General features: G+C 43.8%; 1 protein-coding gene across 1 annotated transcript in view; it reads left to right on the plus strand.

Moving 5' to 3' along the window:
* The window catches only part of C12H10orf67 (chromosome 12 C10orf67 homolog), a 60,049-nt gene that overhangs the window by 35,857 nt on the left and 11,467 nt on the right, over window positions 1-12,725 (plus strand). Inside the window, exons 10-15 of the mRNA XM_077916304.1 lie at window positions 740-892; window positions 2,008-2,087; window positions 2,200-2,265; window positions 3,756-3,840; window positions 4,310-4,393; window positions 7,277-7,382. Of these exons, the coding sequence (XP_077772430.1) occupies window positions 740-892; window positions 2,008-2,087; window positions 2,200-2,265; window positions 3,756-3,840; window positions 4,310-4,393; window positions 7,277-7,382 (574 nt within the window). The remainder of the gene's footprint in view (window positions 1-739; window positions 893-2,007; window positions 2,088-2,199; window positions 2,266-3,755; window positions 3,841-4,309; window positions 4,394-7,276; window positions 7,383-12,725) is intronic.

Here is a 12,725-nt window from a genome sequence, read left to right on the forward strand (position 1 = left end):
ATTATATATTTAAGAAAAAGAAATGGGTTTGAATATGATATAATAATCTCATTCACCTAAGGACCAGTTCTTAACCTACCTGAGAGTTTCTCACATGTTTATAATAACAAATTTTACGGTTTTGTTTAACTCTGAGCAATACCCGCTATCCAAAAAAGGCAAGCCTAAGGAGCTTGACAAATCAGAAATGGGCTGCTATGTACAAATAAACAGCTCATATACCTCATGCAGTTCAAGTCCATATTTCCTTGACAATTTCAAGTTGCGTGTTTGATGCATGTTGTTAAAACTTTAAGACAATGTCCATATAAATGCTATTTGTTGCTTTATTGATAAATTTCTGTATTGTCTGTGTGTGCTTACATACATTAGATTTTTTTTTATGTAAACTACTTAGAGATTCTGTATATTAAGTGGTGTAAAATATAATTCAATACCAAAACAAAATACAAATAGATGTGTTCTGTATTCTCCAGTAGCTTTCAGCACAACCCTATACATGTCAATTCAGAGAAGGCCAGCTGGGCTTCCCTTGGAAGGGCATTCCTGATTCTGAACAACACCATGGAAAAGGCCCTGCTGCTCATGTCTACCTGCCATACTCCCTGTTTGCAGAGCAGGAAGACAATGGATCTCAGTGGTGAGGGGGATCCCTCTGAGACAAGGTGTTCCAAGTGTGATGTCCAAAGTGCGCAACAATAACTCAGGTTCGTTTATCGCTGTTGTTATTTTTTCACAGGTGCCCTCAGTGCAAGAAGGACAGCTACCAAAGAAGGGAAGGAAAGGACTGAAAGGGAAAGTAGTAAAAGCTGCTGCTGTCTTTGCTGCCGTTGCTGCTGCCACCGCCACCAAGGAGGCCAGACAAGCTGCCGCAAAAGAAGCAGAATTGTTGGTAGGTCTTGGTGATAAGGTATTGCTTTATTTCTAACGTAACTTGGGGGAATAGACACCAGGCCATATAAAGGTGAGAGTCGTGGTTTGATTTTTTTAATGACACTTCCAGCAGAAGGACACCTGCATCCTCACCTGATATTTTTCATCCGTCGTGTGTCCAAAACAGCTGGGGTAACCCACACACCTCATCTCACTACCATCCTTAAGAAGAGCACCACATCTGGGTGCTTCCTCAAGAACACAAGCATGCTTTTGTTGAGATTTTCACTGCCTGTGCTTTCCTTCTTCGGGTTTCAGGACAGATAGACCAAGACATACTGGTTGTGCCCATTCTAGCCCTTTGCTCAGGGGTTGCAATCCTACGTCCAGTCAGTTTTTATGGAGAATCCAGATGATGATGATGTCAAATCTTTACAAAAGATTCCCTGCTATTTTGCTACTTGGGAAACTTTGGCTTGTGGGCCTAATTTGGTCTGGCCCAAGTCCCAATTTGACATGTGATGCCCTTCCCCACAAGCCATGCCCACATATCCCACAGGAACAACCAAGAACTTAAAGTGAGTTTCCGATTGTTCCTTTGCAAGCGGGCTCCCTGATCCTTTGCTAGTAGGGTTCTCCCAAGTTGGCCGGATAAAGCAGTATACAGTGGCGTAGCGTGGGTTGTTAGCACCCGGGACAAGGCAAGTAATTTGCGCCCCCTAACCCGTGGATTTGCGCCCCCTAACCCTAACCCCCAGATGTTGCGCCCAGTGCGGCCGGGCCCCCCTGCACCCACCACGCTACGCCACTGGCAGTATACATTCTCAGTGCTTCCTCTAGACAGAGCATTTTTCTCCCTCTGCAGAGGAACCCTCATGCTAAGTTTGGCAATGATATCTCGAGAGGTGGCTGACCCTATAGAGAAGAAATGTAAACCACTTTCCAAAATATATAGTATATTTGTCATTGCAAGATAATTTAGAATATATTGCTATAGAAAAATTGAGATTTAAGTCATTGATTGATGGATTGGAAATTAATAGCAGTGGCCAACTATTATCATTGTGTGTGTGTGTGTGTTTAGTATACAGTGGCAATCAATGCATGGCTCTCTTTTGTAATACACTTGTACAGGGAGATGAGAAAAAAGCCTTACAAGAAGAGATAAAGAGGCTTAGAAAATCTGAACGAGATGCCAAGCTGCGCGTAAAGAGGTATATGCACAAGACTTTGCTGTGTACACAAGGATTTGTCACGTATATTATAAGATTTGTTAACTTCCACACTCACAAAACATACCAATGCTATTTTCTCCTCTCTGTGTAGACTTGAACAGGAGTTCAGTAAATCGAGTCGATCTTGGGAAATGAAGTTTGAAATTCTAAAGAAAAGGTATTATTACATCCAAGATGATAAAAGGTCTGGAAACCAAGCCTTATGATGAACAGTTGAGGGAGCTGGGCATGTTAAGCCTGGAGAAGAGAAGACTGAGAGGTGATAGGACAGCCATCTTCAAAACTGAAGGGCTGCCACATGGAAGATGGAGCAAGCTTGTTTTCTGCTGCTCCAAAGGGAAGGTCCTGAACCAATGGTTTCAAATTACAAGAAAGGAGATTCCAAGTGAAGGATAGAAAGAGCTTTCTGACAGGAAGAGCTGTGTGACAGTGGAACAGATCCCCTTGGAAGGTGGTTGACTCTCCTTCATTGGAGTTCCTTAAAGAGAGATTGGATGGCCATCTGTCAAGGATTCTTTAGCCATCATTCCCACATTGTAGGGAGTTGGTCTAGGTGAGCCTTCAGCTCCCTTCTAACTACAATACTTTGATCCTATACAAACAACAGTGGGCACTCTCTACCCACAGTTAAACATTTCTCAGATCCATTGATTTCAGTGGAAACATACTTTTGCATATGTCTGGATCATACGGTTAACATAAATATATATTTTGGACTGGATCCAGAACTATGTTAATTGAATCTAGTCCCTCTGAAATTGATGGGAAATTAGTTATGATTTAATCTAAATCCCATTGGTTTCAAGAGGAAGTAGGAGCAATTTGGTCTGGATCTGAACTTCTGCTGCTAATACTTACAGGTGTGAGAGACAGATAGGTAGCCGTGTTGGTCTGCCATAGTCAAAACAAAAAAAATTCCTTCCAGTAGCACCTTAAAGACCAACTAAGTTAGTTCTTGGTATGAGCTTTCGTGTGCATGCTTTCGTATCTGAAGAAGTGTGCATGCACACGAAAGCTCATACCAAGAACTAACTTAGTTGGTCTTTAAGGTGCTACTGGAAGGAATTTTTTTTGTTTTGAGGCGCGAGAGAGAAACTGTTAAGTGGATATTGGTGCAACTAGCCATATACAGTGGTACCTTGGTTTACGAACTTAATCCATTCCGGAAGTCCGTTCTTAAACCGAGGCCCGCTTTCCCTAATGAGGCCTCCCGCTGCCGGTACCCTTCCACCTTTCAGATTCCATTCATAGACTGAGGTAAAGTTTGCAAACTGGGACACTACTTCCGGTTTTGCAGAATTCATAAACCGAATCGTTCGTAAACAGGACTGTTCTTAAACCGAGGTACCACTGTATAACCTTAATTCATGTAAATGAAGCTTCCACAAGAAGATAATGAAAAAATCTGTTGTACATCATCCATATTGCATAACTGGCACTAGGAAGCGTCTGCTGGTTAAAGGGAGTCAAAACTCCCATTGGGTACATAGAGGCTTCTGTAGCTCTTTGGGTCCCAGCTTTATCCTTGTTTGAAAATAAATGTTTGGGTTTTTGTTTTTTGTTTGATTTTGTTTGGGGTTTTTTGGGTTTTTTGAAACTGCCTTTAATTTAAAAAATACAATTTAAACATTCCCTTTTATCTTCTAGCCTACATGCCATTAAGGACGAGATGTTTCTTAGACAATCATTGCGTCAATCAGCAAAATTTAGACGCCCTTCGCTGGCTGATAAGGTACGTTCAGATAAGCAGCCACTAAGGGCAGACACTTTTTAGGTACCGTACTTAAAAACTTGGGGCGTGGGCAGAAATTTTGCATAAAAATTGCATATGCTAATTCACGTGTTTAGATGCCTCTGGGAAATTAAGTTGATGGTTGGCTGAGGTCTCTCCTGCTGCCCTGTAAGGAACTTGTTTCTTAAAAAATGGTTAATGGAGGGAATCCCCTCTTTCAAACCTCAGGTGTTGGCAGGGGTGAGGGATATATATATTTTCCTGTTAAGGACTGCATTTACTTGGGGGTGATCTGGGCAGGGTGGGGAATCAGATGCCAGTCGTGGGTAGGGCCAGAGCCGTAAGGGCTCATGAAACCATGATTTCTGAACTGGGTTGGCAAACCATAACATTGAAAGTACTGTGAACAGCACTGGCCATGGTTTATAAATAACAGAAACGCTTACCCTGTCTCCTATGCTCCTTCCAGACAGCTCCTCCTCTGCACATCCAGCACCCTACAGGCAAATTGGCTTCATTTACGAGCAGCTTATATATGCAGTATGCTCCTCTGGTAAGTAGTTTGATGTGTGTCTATAATGTATGTTGCTTCGCTTCAGTGTACTTCTCCTCACACCTGCCCACACATTCCAAACAGGTAAACAGGCACTCTCAAAGGTGATACGGTTTTGGCAGCAGCCTGTACACAATCCCCCTTTGCCCACAGAGCTCCTGATCCAGGAGGGGATTCTGAACTTGGGCTCATAATTTGAAAGATAATTTATATTTATAATTTTATTAGTTGTGTATATATAAGATGGTGAACAAAACTGCTGGTTCCTTTGGACAGTTTGTGTGCATCATAAGCATTGATAGATGCCTGCAGGCACACACAAATGAACAGACACTGTCCTTTTTTATGTCAACAAAATATGTTGTTACTGAATCACATCATTAGTCCAACTAGGGCTGCATATATACCAGGCTTCCTCAACCTCGGCCCTCCAGATGTTTTTGGCCTACAACTCCCATGATCCCTAGCTAGCAGAACCAGTGGTCGGGGTGATGGGAATTGTAGTCTCAAAACATCTGGAGGGACGAGGTTGAGGAAGCCTGATATACACCATATATTTAAAGTGCATTTAAAGCGCGCACACACACACACACACACACACACACACACAAGAATCCTGGAAACTAGTTTCTTAAAGGTGCTGGGAACTGAAGGGTAAATGATAGTTCCCAGGATTATCAAGGTGACAGGGTGCTTTAAATGTATGGGGGGCGTGTTAAGTATAGTTGTTTAGTTCACACTGAAATGGAGAATGCCTGTATGTATGAAAATTCCATTGAAGCTAGGGTTGCCATATTTTGAAGAGCAAAAAAGAAGACACCCAAGAGAAAAAGACTCCATGAAAATTAAAAGCGCCGGGGCGGGGTTTGGATGCAGAGGAGAGGTATCATATTAAAAAAGAAGGGAGGGAAGAAAAGAAGGAGGGAGGGAGCAGGAAGGAGGAAATCGGGAGTGCAATCAGGAGGGAGCTGTTGCTTCAGTCACGGGCCTCGATTCACCTTGCTTCCTTCCCCTCCCCTCCGCCAGGTCTGTGCCCAGCCTAGCCCCAGCCACTACCGCCATCTCACCAGCAGACCCTCATTGCCCAGCAGATGCTCTAGCAAAGGAGGGGACAGGGTGGGGGCAGGGACGCGGACTTATAAAAAATATTGGGGGGGCCCGGGAAAGCTCATGAATAATAAATAAGCTCATGAATATGCAAATAAAGTGGCGCCGCCTCCTCGTGAGCGAATAGGGGAGAGCGTGCTGCGCCTATTAATCAGCTCCAAAGGAAATTGGGTGGAGCTTTTGCTCGGGAGGGAGGGCAGGAGGCATGCAGCCCGCCCCTCCCTGTGCATTTTGGGCTGGGGGAGGGGCGGCGATGGCGCTCTGCTGGAGGGGCGTCGGAGATTATTGGGGGGGCGGAGCCCCCCCAAACGAATTTTTGAGGGGGCTCGGGCCCCCTCAAGCCCCATGGAGTCGGCGCCTATGGGTGGGGGAAATGTGGGAAGGAGGAGAGACAGAGAGGGGGGCAAGGCAGGCAATCCAGGCAAAGCGAGAGCCTCCTTGCCTCACATCACTCAGCAACCAGAGCAAAAGGAAGCGGGGGGGGGGGCAACTAAGGAAGAAAAAAAACACCCGCAAAATTTTGTCAAATTCTAAAAATCCACCTGGACAGAATTGTTAAGCCTGAAAAAGAGGACATCTCCGGGAAAATCTGGACATATGGCAACCCTAATTGAAGCGTACTGAAGCTCTCTGAGCTGTAACAGGTTGATAATTAACTATTGATATTCTCCTAGCTTATACATGAGTGTTTAACCTTAGATCATGTGATTAAGACATTCAATTGCAAATCTCCATTTTGAAAGGGAGTTGCTTTTGCCTTTTGTCCACAGTCAGAGAAACCTTGTGATAATGAAGCCTCTCCAGGAGCTGCATAGCCTTAGGCTGGATGCAGGCTAATGCAAGCTATGGGAGAGAGAGCTTTGATTTTTGCTCCGGTCGTAATTATGTTATATACTTTAGAAGAAGAACCTATACTTAGATAAGCATATGTTTTATGGAATTATCTGGGTGTATCATTGATCGTTTTTGTATGTGTTTTGCAGAAGTTCTGGTTAGTAAAGCTTTGAATCATTTGCCTTCCAAAAGGGGTCAGCTTTTATGCACCCAGTTGCTTTATGCTGCGCAATATTAATATCTGCAATAATGTACATAGCCTAGCTTAGTACCACAGCACTGTCAGGTATCGAATAGAAGCATTTTCCATTCCATCATTCAAGCACCCACTAAGCTCCTTTTAAGTAGAGATGCCCAGGTGTGAACGAGGGACGGTCCACTTGTAAAATGTGTGTGCTGCCCCCCAAGCTATGTGCTTATAGGAAACTGCCTTATACTAGGTCAGCCCAGCATTGTCTCCTCTGACTGACAGCAACTATCCAGGCTCTCAGGCAGAGGAGGTATTTCCTATCTCCTTATTCCTGGAGATGCCAAGGACTTTACCCAGAGCCTTGTGCCTCTGAAGCATTTCTTCTACCACTGAGCCAAGTCCCTTCCCATAATCAGGTTGTGTTTATAAAATTGCTGATACCAAACTCATTATTTTATTAGAAATTTCTGCAATTTAGGAGGAGTCACTGCCTTTATAGTGTAAGCTAAGTCTGGGTCTTTCTAGCGTGAGATTTCTCAGAATGTTCCTGTGTGCGAGAAAGGTATTTTTGTGTAAAGAATGGTATCACAATTCATATTATTCATAACTGACATATTTCATGATGATTAAGATGTTTAGATTTATGTTAGTTACCATCCTGGTCAACCAAAAGTTGCAGTAATTAAAAGGTTCCTTTAATTTAACTGTGCAATGGCTTTTGAGTGACTTTAAAAATAAATATTCATGTTCAGCCCAAGATAGGTTCTCAGCCAGATTCAGGTTCAAATGAAGATGAAGAAGGCATGGATACTGAGAAAATCCCAGTTCTGATTAAAATTCCCAGCGCTTTTGAAGCTGGTAAGTAATGACATAATTATATGTTGCAGAAACTGTTTATCTTCAGTTAAACATTACATTTTTTCTGTCTTCCCTCTTGCTATTAAAACTGGATTATAGTTGGGGAGAATGTGTCCAAAATTATATAAACAATGGAACCAATAAGCTTTATTCGTTTAAAACTTTTATCCTGCCCTTTCAAAATAGTACAGAAGGCTGTGTGTGAAAGCTAGTATCATAACCATGCCAGAACATGTTAAAATATATATAACAAAGGTACCATCCACATCTATGTGGGAGTAAGCACCGCTGAGATCTGTGCAGCTTGCTTCTGAGTAGACCTGCATATGATAGACCTGCATAAGACTAAAAGAAAGTGTTGGAAAAGATATGGGAAACAAAGTCAGAAGATAAGATTCAGACAATAAGTAGGCACCAGAGACTGAGTCAGAAGAGTTCAGTTTAATTTTATTTCAGAAGTAGTTCAGCAACAAGTAGAGGACCAAAGGTTCCCAACCGCTGAGCTAACAGCTGGGAGGTCACATCACACAGGTTGCGTTCCCATTGGCAGGCGACAAGCTAAAAGCCAGATTCTATAAACATAAGAAGAGCCTGTGGCCCATTTCGTCCAGCATCCTGGTCTTACAGTGGCTAACCAGATGCCTACAGGATGTTTCAAGCCAGAACCGAACACATTAGCACTCTTCCTCTCTTGCTGTTTCCAGCAACTGGCGTTAAGAAGCACATTTCCTTTACTGGGGTGTTACGGGTGGGGTAATAGCTCTGGTGAGGGACGTTTGTGCTCCTTCTAGGGTACTTTGCCCACCTTTGGTCTCCACCCTGAACTCAGCTCTAACCTGTGGCTCCTAGAAGCTGTCAACATCCAACAGCAGCCAAACCCTGGGAATGACTTGGACTGGCCTGCTAAACCAGGTGAGGACAGCCAGTGGATCTCAAACCCTCAGTGAGTTAGGGACTTCCCCTGCATGTAAAGACAGGCTCCCGCATATTGAGCAGATAAGACTAATACAGTGGTACCTCGGGTTAAGTACTTAATTCATTCCAGAGGTCTGTTCTTAACCTGAAACTGTTCTTAACCTGAAGCACCACTTTAGCTAACGGGGCCTCCCACTGCTGCCGCGCCGCCGGAGCACGATTTCTGTTCTCACCCTAAAGCAAAGTTCTTAACCCAAGGTACTATTTCTGGGTCTGTAACCTGAAGCGTATGTAACCCGAGGTACCACTGTAGTGGGTCCAACGGTCAAGCAGGCAGTTTCTGCATGTGCTGTCAAGGGAAGTGAGGGACATTCGGGGCTCATCGACCTGGGAAGGTAGCGCATCTAGAAAAAGGAAACTTCCTGCCTTGCAGGATTTCTTCGGAAGAAGAAAAGGCCAAGGAGTAAACCCTATAGAAATCTAGAGTGGAGTCCCTAAGATGCTTAGGCAGTGCCTTGAATGTCTCCTTTCAGCAGCTCCTGCAGCCAAGCCGGTACCAAACGTATTGCTCTGCTTTTCCTTGGACCACATCAACGGGGCTAAGAGGAGGGTCTTGTCATCCGGACAGCCCAGGACCTCCATACACACTGCCCAGGCTTGCACCCAGGGGAGGTCACTTTGGTGCTGCTAACACAGCAGTTTGCGTTCACCCCCTCTAGGCACACTCCATTGTCTCTTGAGACAGATGGATGCAAACAACTGCCTTTACTTGCAAGCAAATCTCATTAGGAATATAGGAAACTATCTTACATCAGGCCATATTATTTGTCCATCTGCCCAAGTGTTGTCTACTTACTGGCAATGGCTCTCTGGTGTCCTCAGGCTGAAGGCATTTCATATCACAAGCTGCTGGAATTGAACCTGAGACCTCCAGCTTGTGCTCTACCCCTGAACTGTGGCCTGTGTCAGGGTAGCCATTGTAGTGCCTTCCAGATGTTGCGGGACTGCCATTCTCACCAGCCCCAGCCAGCATGGCCGGTGGTCAGGGAAGACGGGATTTATAGTCCAACACTATCTGAAGGATGCCACATTATCTATCCCTGACCAATACACACTTACCTGGGAGTAAGCTTCTGTGTTCAGTTTGCTCTCTCCCAAATAAATGTGTACACAGGATTGTAGACTTTGCTCCTTTTCTTCCTTCCTGGGCCTTTATGCAATTGAGCAGTGTTAAAAATGGGATAGCATCTGAGCTCTTCATTGTGTGATAGAAACCTCAGTTTTGCTTTATGTACTCAAGGAGACTTTTCTCACAGTCTGGTAGGGAGGCACTATTTGCACTGTAATCTTTAGAGACAGTCTTAATGAGCAAGAAAGACACGAACCCCTAAGATAAAACCACTGAGGAACAGCGACTCTTTCCGTGGCTTGTCAGTAGGAGAGAGCTCAAACAGAAATATCTGATGCACAGAAGCAACTCCAGTTTTTTTCCTGATAGATTACACTGTTTGTTTCTATTTCAAATTACTTTGTCAGCGCAAGAAGAAGGGGTTAAGAGGAAGGTCACTCTTAACAGACAGTCACAGTGAAGGGAATGACAAGGAGTTTCTAATAAATTTGAAATCCATATCTCAGTCATTCTTATAACCCCTTTGAAGTATAAAACTTAAAACTATTAAATCATTCCCATGGATTCCCAACTGATCTTCTCAAAGGAATGTTTTCAGCAGGTGTCAGTAAGAGGAGAAATGCAACACTGCTAGCTTGAAGGAGGCGAAATATATGATTTAACCAAAATTAGGTTATCACTTAAAGTTTTGATGATATCCATAAGAACAATTATTTTTATCTATTTAGAAAGATGTATAAACTGCTTAATTAAAAAAAACCTAAGATGTATACATAAAACAATATGAAACAATAATCAATAAAACAAAGTTAAAGTTAGAAAATGTTAGAACCAAGTGTGCATAACTGAAGTATACGTCCATATAGCCTGTCTGAGGTAAATGAGTATTTAGCAGGCATCTTAAAAAAAAGCGAGGGTGGCAGCCTAATCGTAATAGACAAGGCATTCCAAAGTATAGCTGCTGCCACACTGAAAGGTTGACTCCTAGCAAATGTGGAACAGGTATTAAATGGCACTTGTAAATCTGAACTTAGCTGCCTACTCAACCAATTCAATCTGTGGAAGTACAAGGTATACTTATTATATGGGACACCAAAAATAGTATTTGGCCAGAAAGAAATCTGTAAGCTGTCAGGCCAACACTACACCAAACAGAAGTTGATTAGCAGTGTTTGTGTTCCATAGAATTGAATGTAACGCCCCCCCCCCCAATTCAAGCCAACTCCTATCTGAATAGTTCCAACTCTGTGCTCTGTTTCTTGATCACACTGGAGTGTGGCGGAAGGTTGGAGTGAGACAGAATGATCCGACTCATTCTGCATGATGACATATCATACCTCTATCTAGGTAAAGGTAAAGGTACCCCTGCCCGTACGGGCCAGTCTTGACAGACTCTAGGGTTGTGCGCCCATCTCACTCAAGAGGCCGGGGGCCAGCGCTGTCTGCAGACACTTCCGGGTCACGTGGCCAGCGTGACATCGCTGCTCTGGCGAGCCAGAGCCGCACACGGAAACGCTGTTTACCTTCCTGCTAGTAAGCGGTCCCTATTTATCTACTTGCACCCGGGAGTGCTTTCGAACTGCTAGGTTGGCAGGTGCTGGGACCGAACAACGGGAGCGCACCCCGCCGCGGGGATTCGAACCGCCAACCTTTCGATCGGCAAGCCCTAGGCACTGAGGCTTTTACCCACAGCGCCACCCGCGTCCCTTACCTCTGTCTACATCTGCACAAACGCATTGGCTCAATTTTCCAAGCGCTATCCTTTTGCTGTCAAAATGGCAACTAGCCACACATAAGCAGGAAGTATGAGTGGGCTTGGGGAACTCCAATATTTGCAGAATTATATATTTAAACCGCCCACAAATCTTTAGGGGGAAGTCAATATGTGGGGGGGGGGGGTCAACAGCCCAATTCAGGCAGAGCATGCTCATAATGCCAATTGCCTGTTGGCGGGAAAACAAAAAAACTGCATAGGGTAGAAGAATGGAATGAAGCACTCTGGGAAACCGTGCACAGGAATGACTCTCCCCCCCCACTGCAACATCATGTTGCAGTTCCACTTCTCCTTTTCTATTGCTTATAGGAGCAACATCATGTATATAACTTGCTGTCTAACATCCTTTCCGTCTGAATTTTCAGTCATTAGTTTGTGTTAAGCTCATTGACATAAATGGACCGGATATGTAGGCAGTAGAGACTGGTCAGTCTGCCAGCTCCCACCTGTCTGTCTTCTTAATGGCATCCAGTCCAGGAGGTACCCTTGGCTGCCAGCTTCCTCTTCTTTAGTCTCAGTATTGTCCTTGCAGTATTGTCCTCCAGCAGAGAGGAGGATGGGAACAAGCCTGAAATTAGTTGGCTCCACCTGTGATTGGTGCTTGCTCCACCTACTTTTGGCCTCCTTATCTTCTCCCCCCCCCCCCCCGCAGTCCCAATGGGCACCAGCCACCTCTGTATTTGGGGGAGGGGTGTATCAAAGTTGCACAGCCACCCTAACAACTCTGATTATGGAGTGATTCTAGCAGGGATAGAAGCTGAGCAGTGGATGTGTACTCTTAAAAGACCTGGCAAAAATTCCTCCTTTCCCCAGCAGCTCCTACCTCCTAATCCATTTGTCCGTGGTTTCTGTTCACCAACAATATCAGCTCCACATATGCTTTAAAAACAGGAAACGGAGAGAACAATTTTCTCTATTTAATCTGTGTCAAAATAAATCCTTAAATATTTGTCAAAGTTTTCTGAACACCTAAGAACAGTAATTACTAATAAGGCTGCTTAAAAAAAAATTTTTTCATTCAATACTGTAACCAATTGCCTAGTAAAAATGAAATCAAAATCAAACATCATTTACTTGCTAAAGGCTCTAATGAAAGTAGTGGAACTTGGAGAAGGGCACATGTCACTCTGGACATGCCAGTACCGTCGAGACTGAAAGACTGATAAAGCTTTGGCTTCTGGTTTTTCTTTCTGAAAAGAGCTTATTTATTACATAAACTGATCTCTTTATCCCAGCACAGGAATGTCAGATCCTGGAGCTGCAGTGACAGTATCTTATTGAAACATTATAGTGATAACTTTATCAGCAGTGTGTGACACAGGGTGACTCCAGACCACAACATGTGCCTTTGTCATAGGTGTCTACAAACATTTCAGATAAATTGTTTCTTTGGTCTGGAAAAAAAACATCCAATGTCCCTTTGGCTCTCTCCTCTGCATATCTCTTTAACTTTTTTTCTGTCTATATATATATATTTACAGCGATTTGAATTTGCTGAGAGATAAAAGCCAGGCTGAATGACCAA

This window comes from Podarcis muralis, chromosome 12 (genome assembly GCF_964188315.1).
Source record: "Podarcis muralis chromosome 12, rPodMur119.hap1.1, whole genome shotgun sequence".
NCBI classification, from domain to species: domain Eukaryota; kingdom Metazoa; phylum Chordata; class Lepidosauria; order Squamata; family Lacertidae; genus Podarcis; species Podarcis muralis.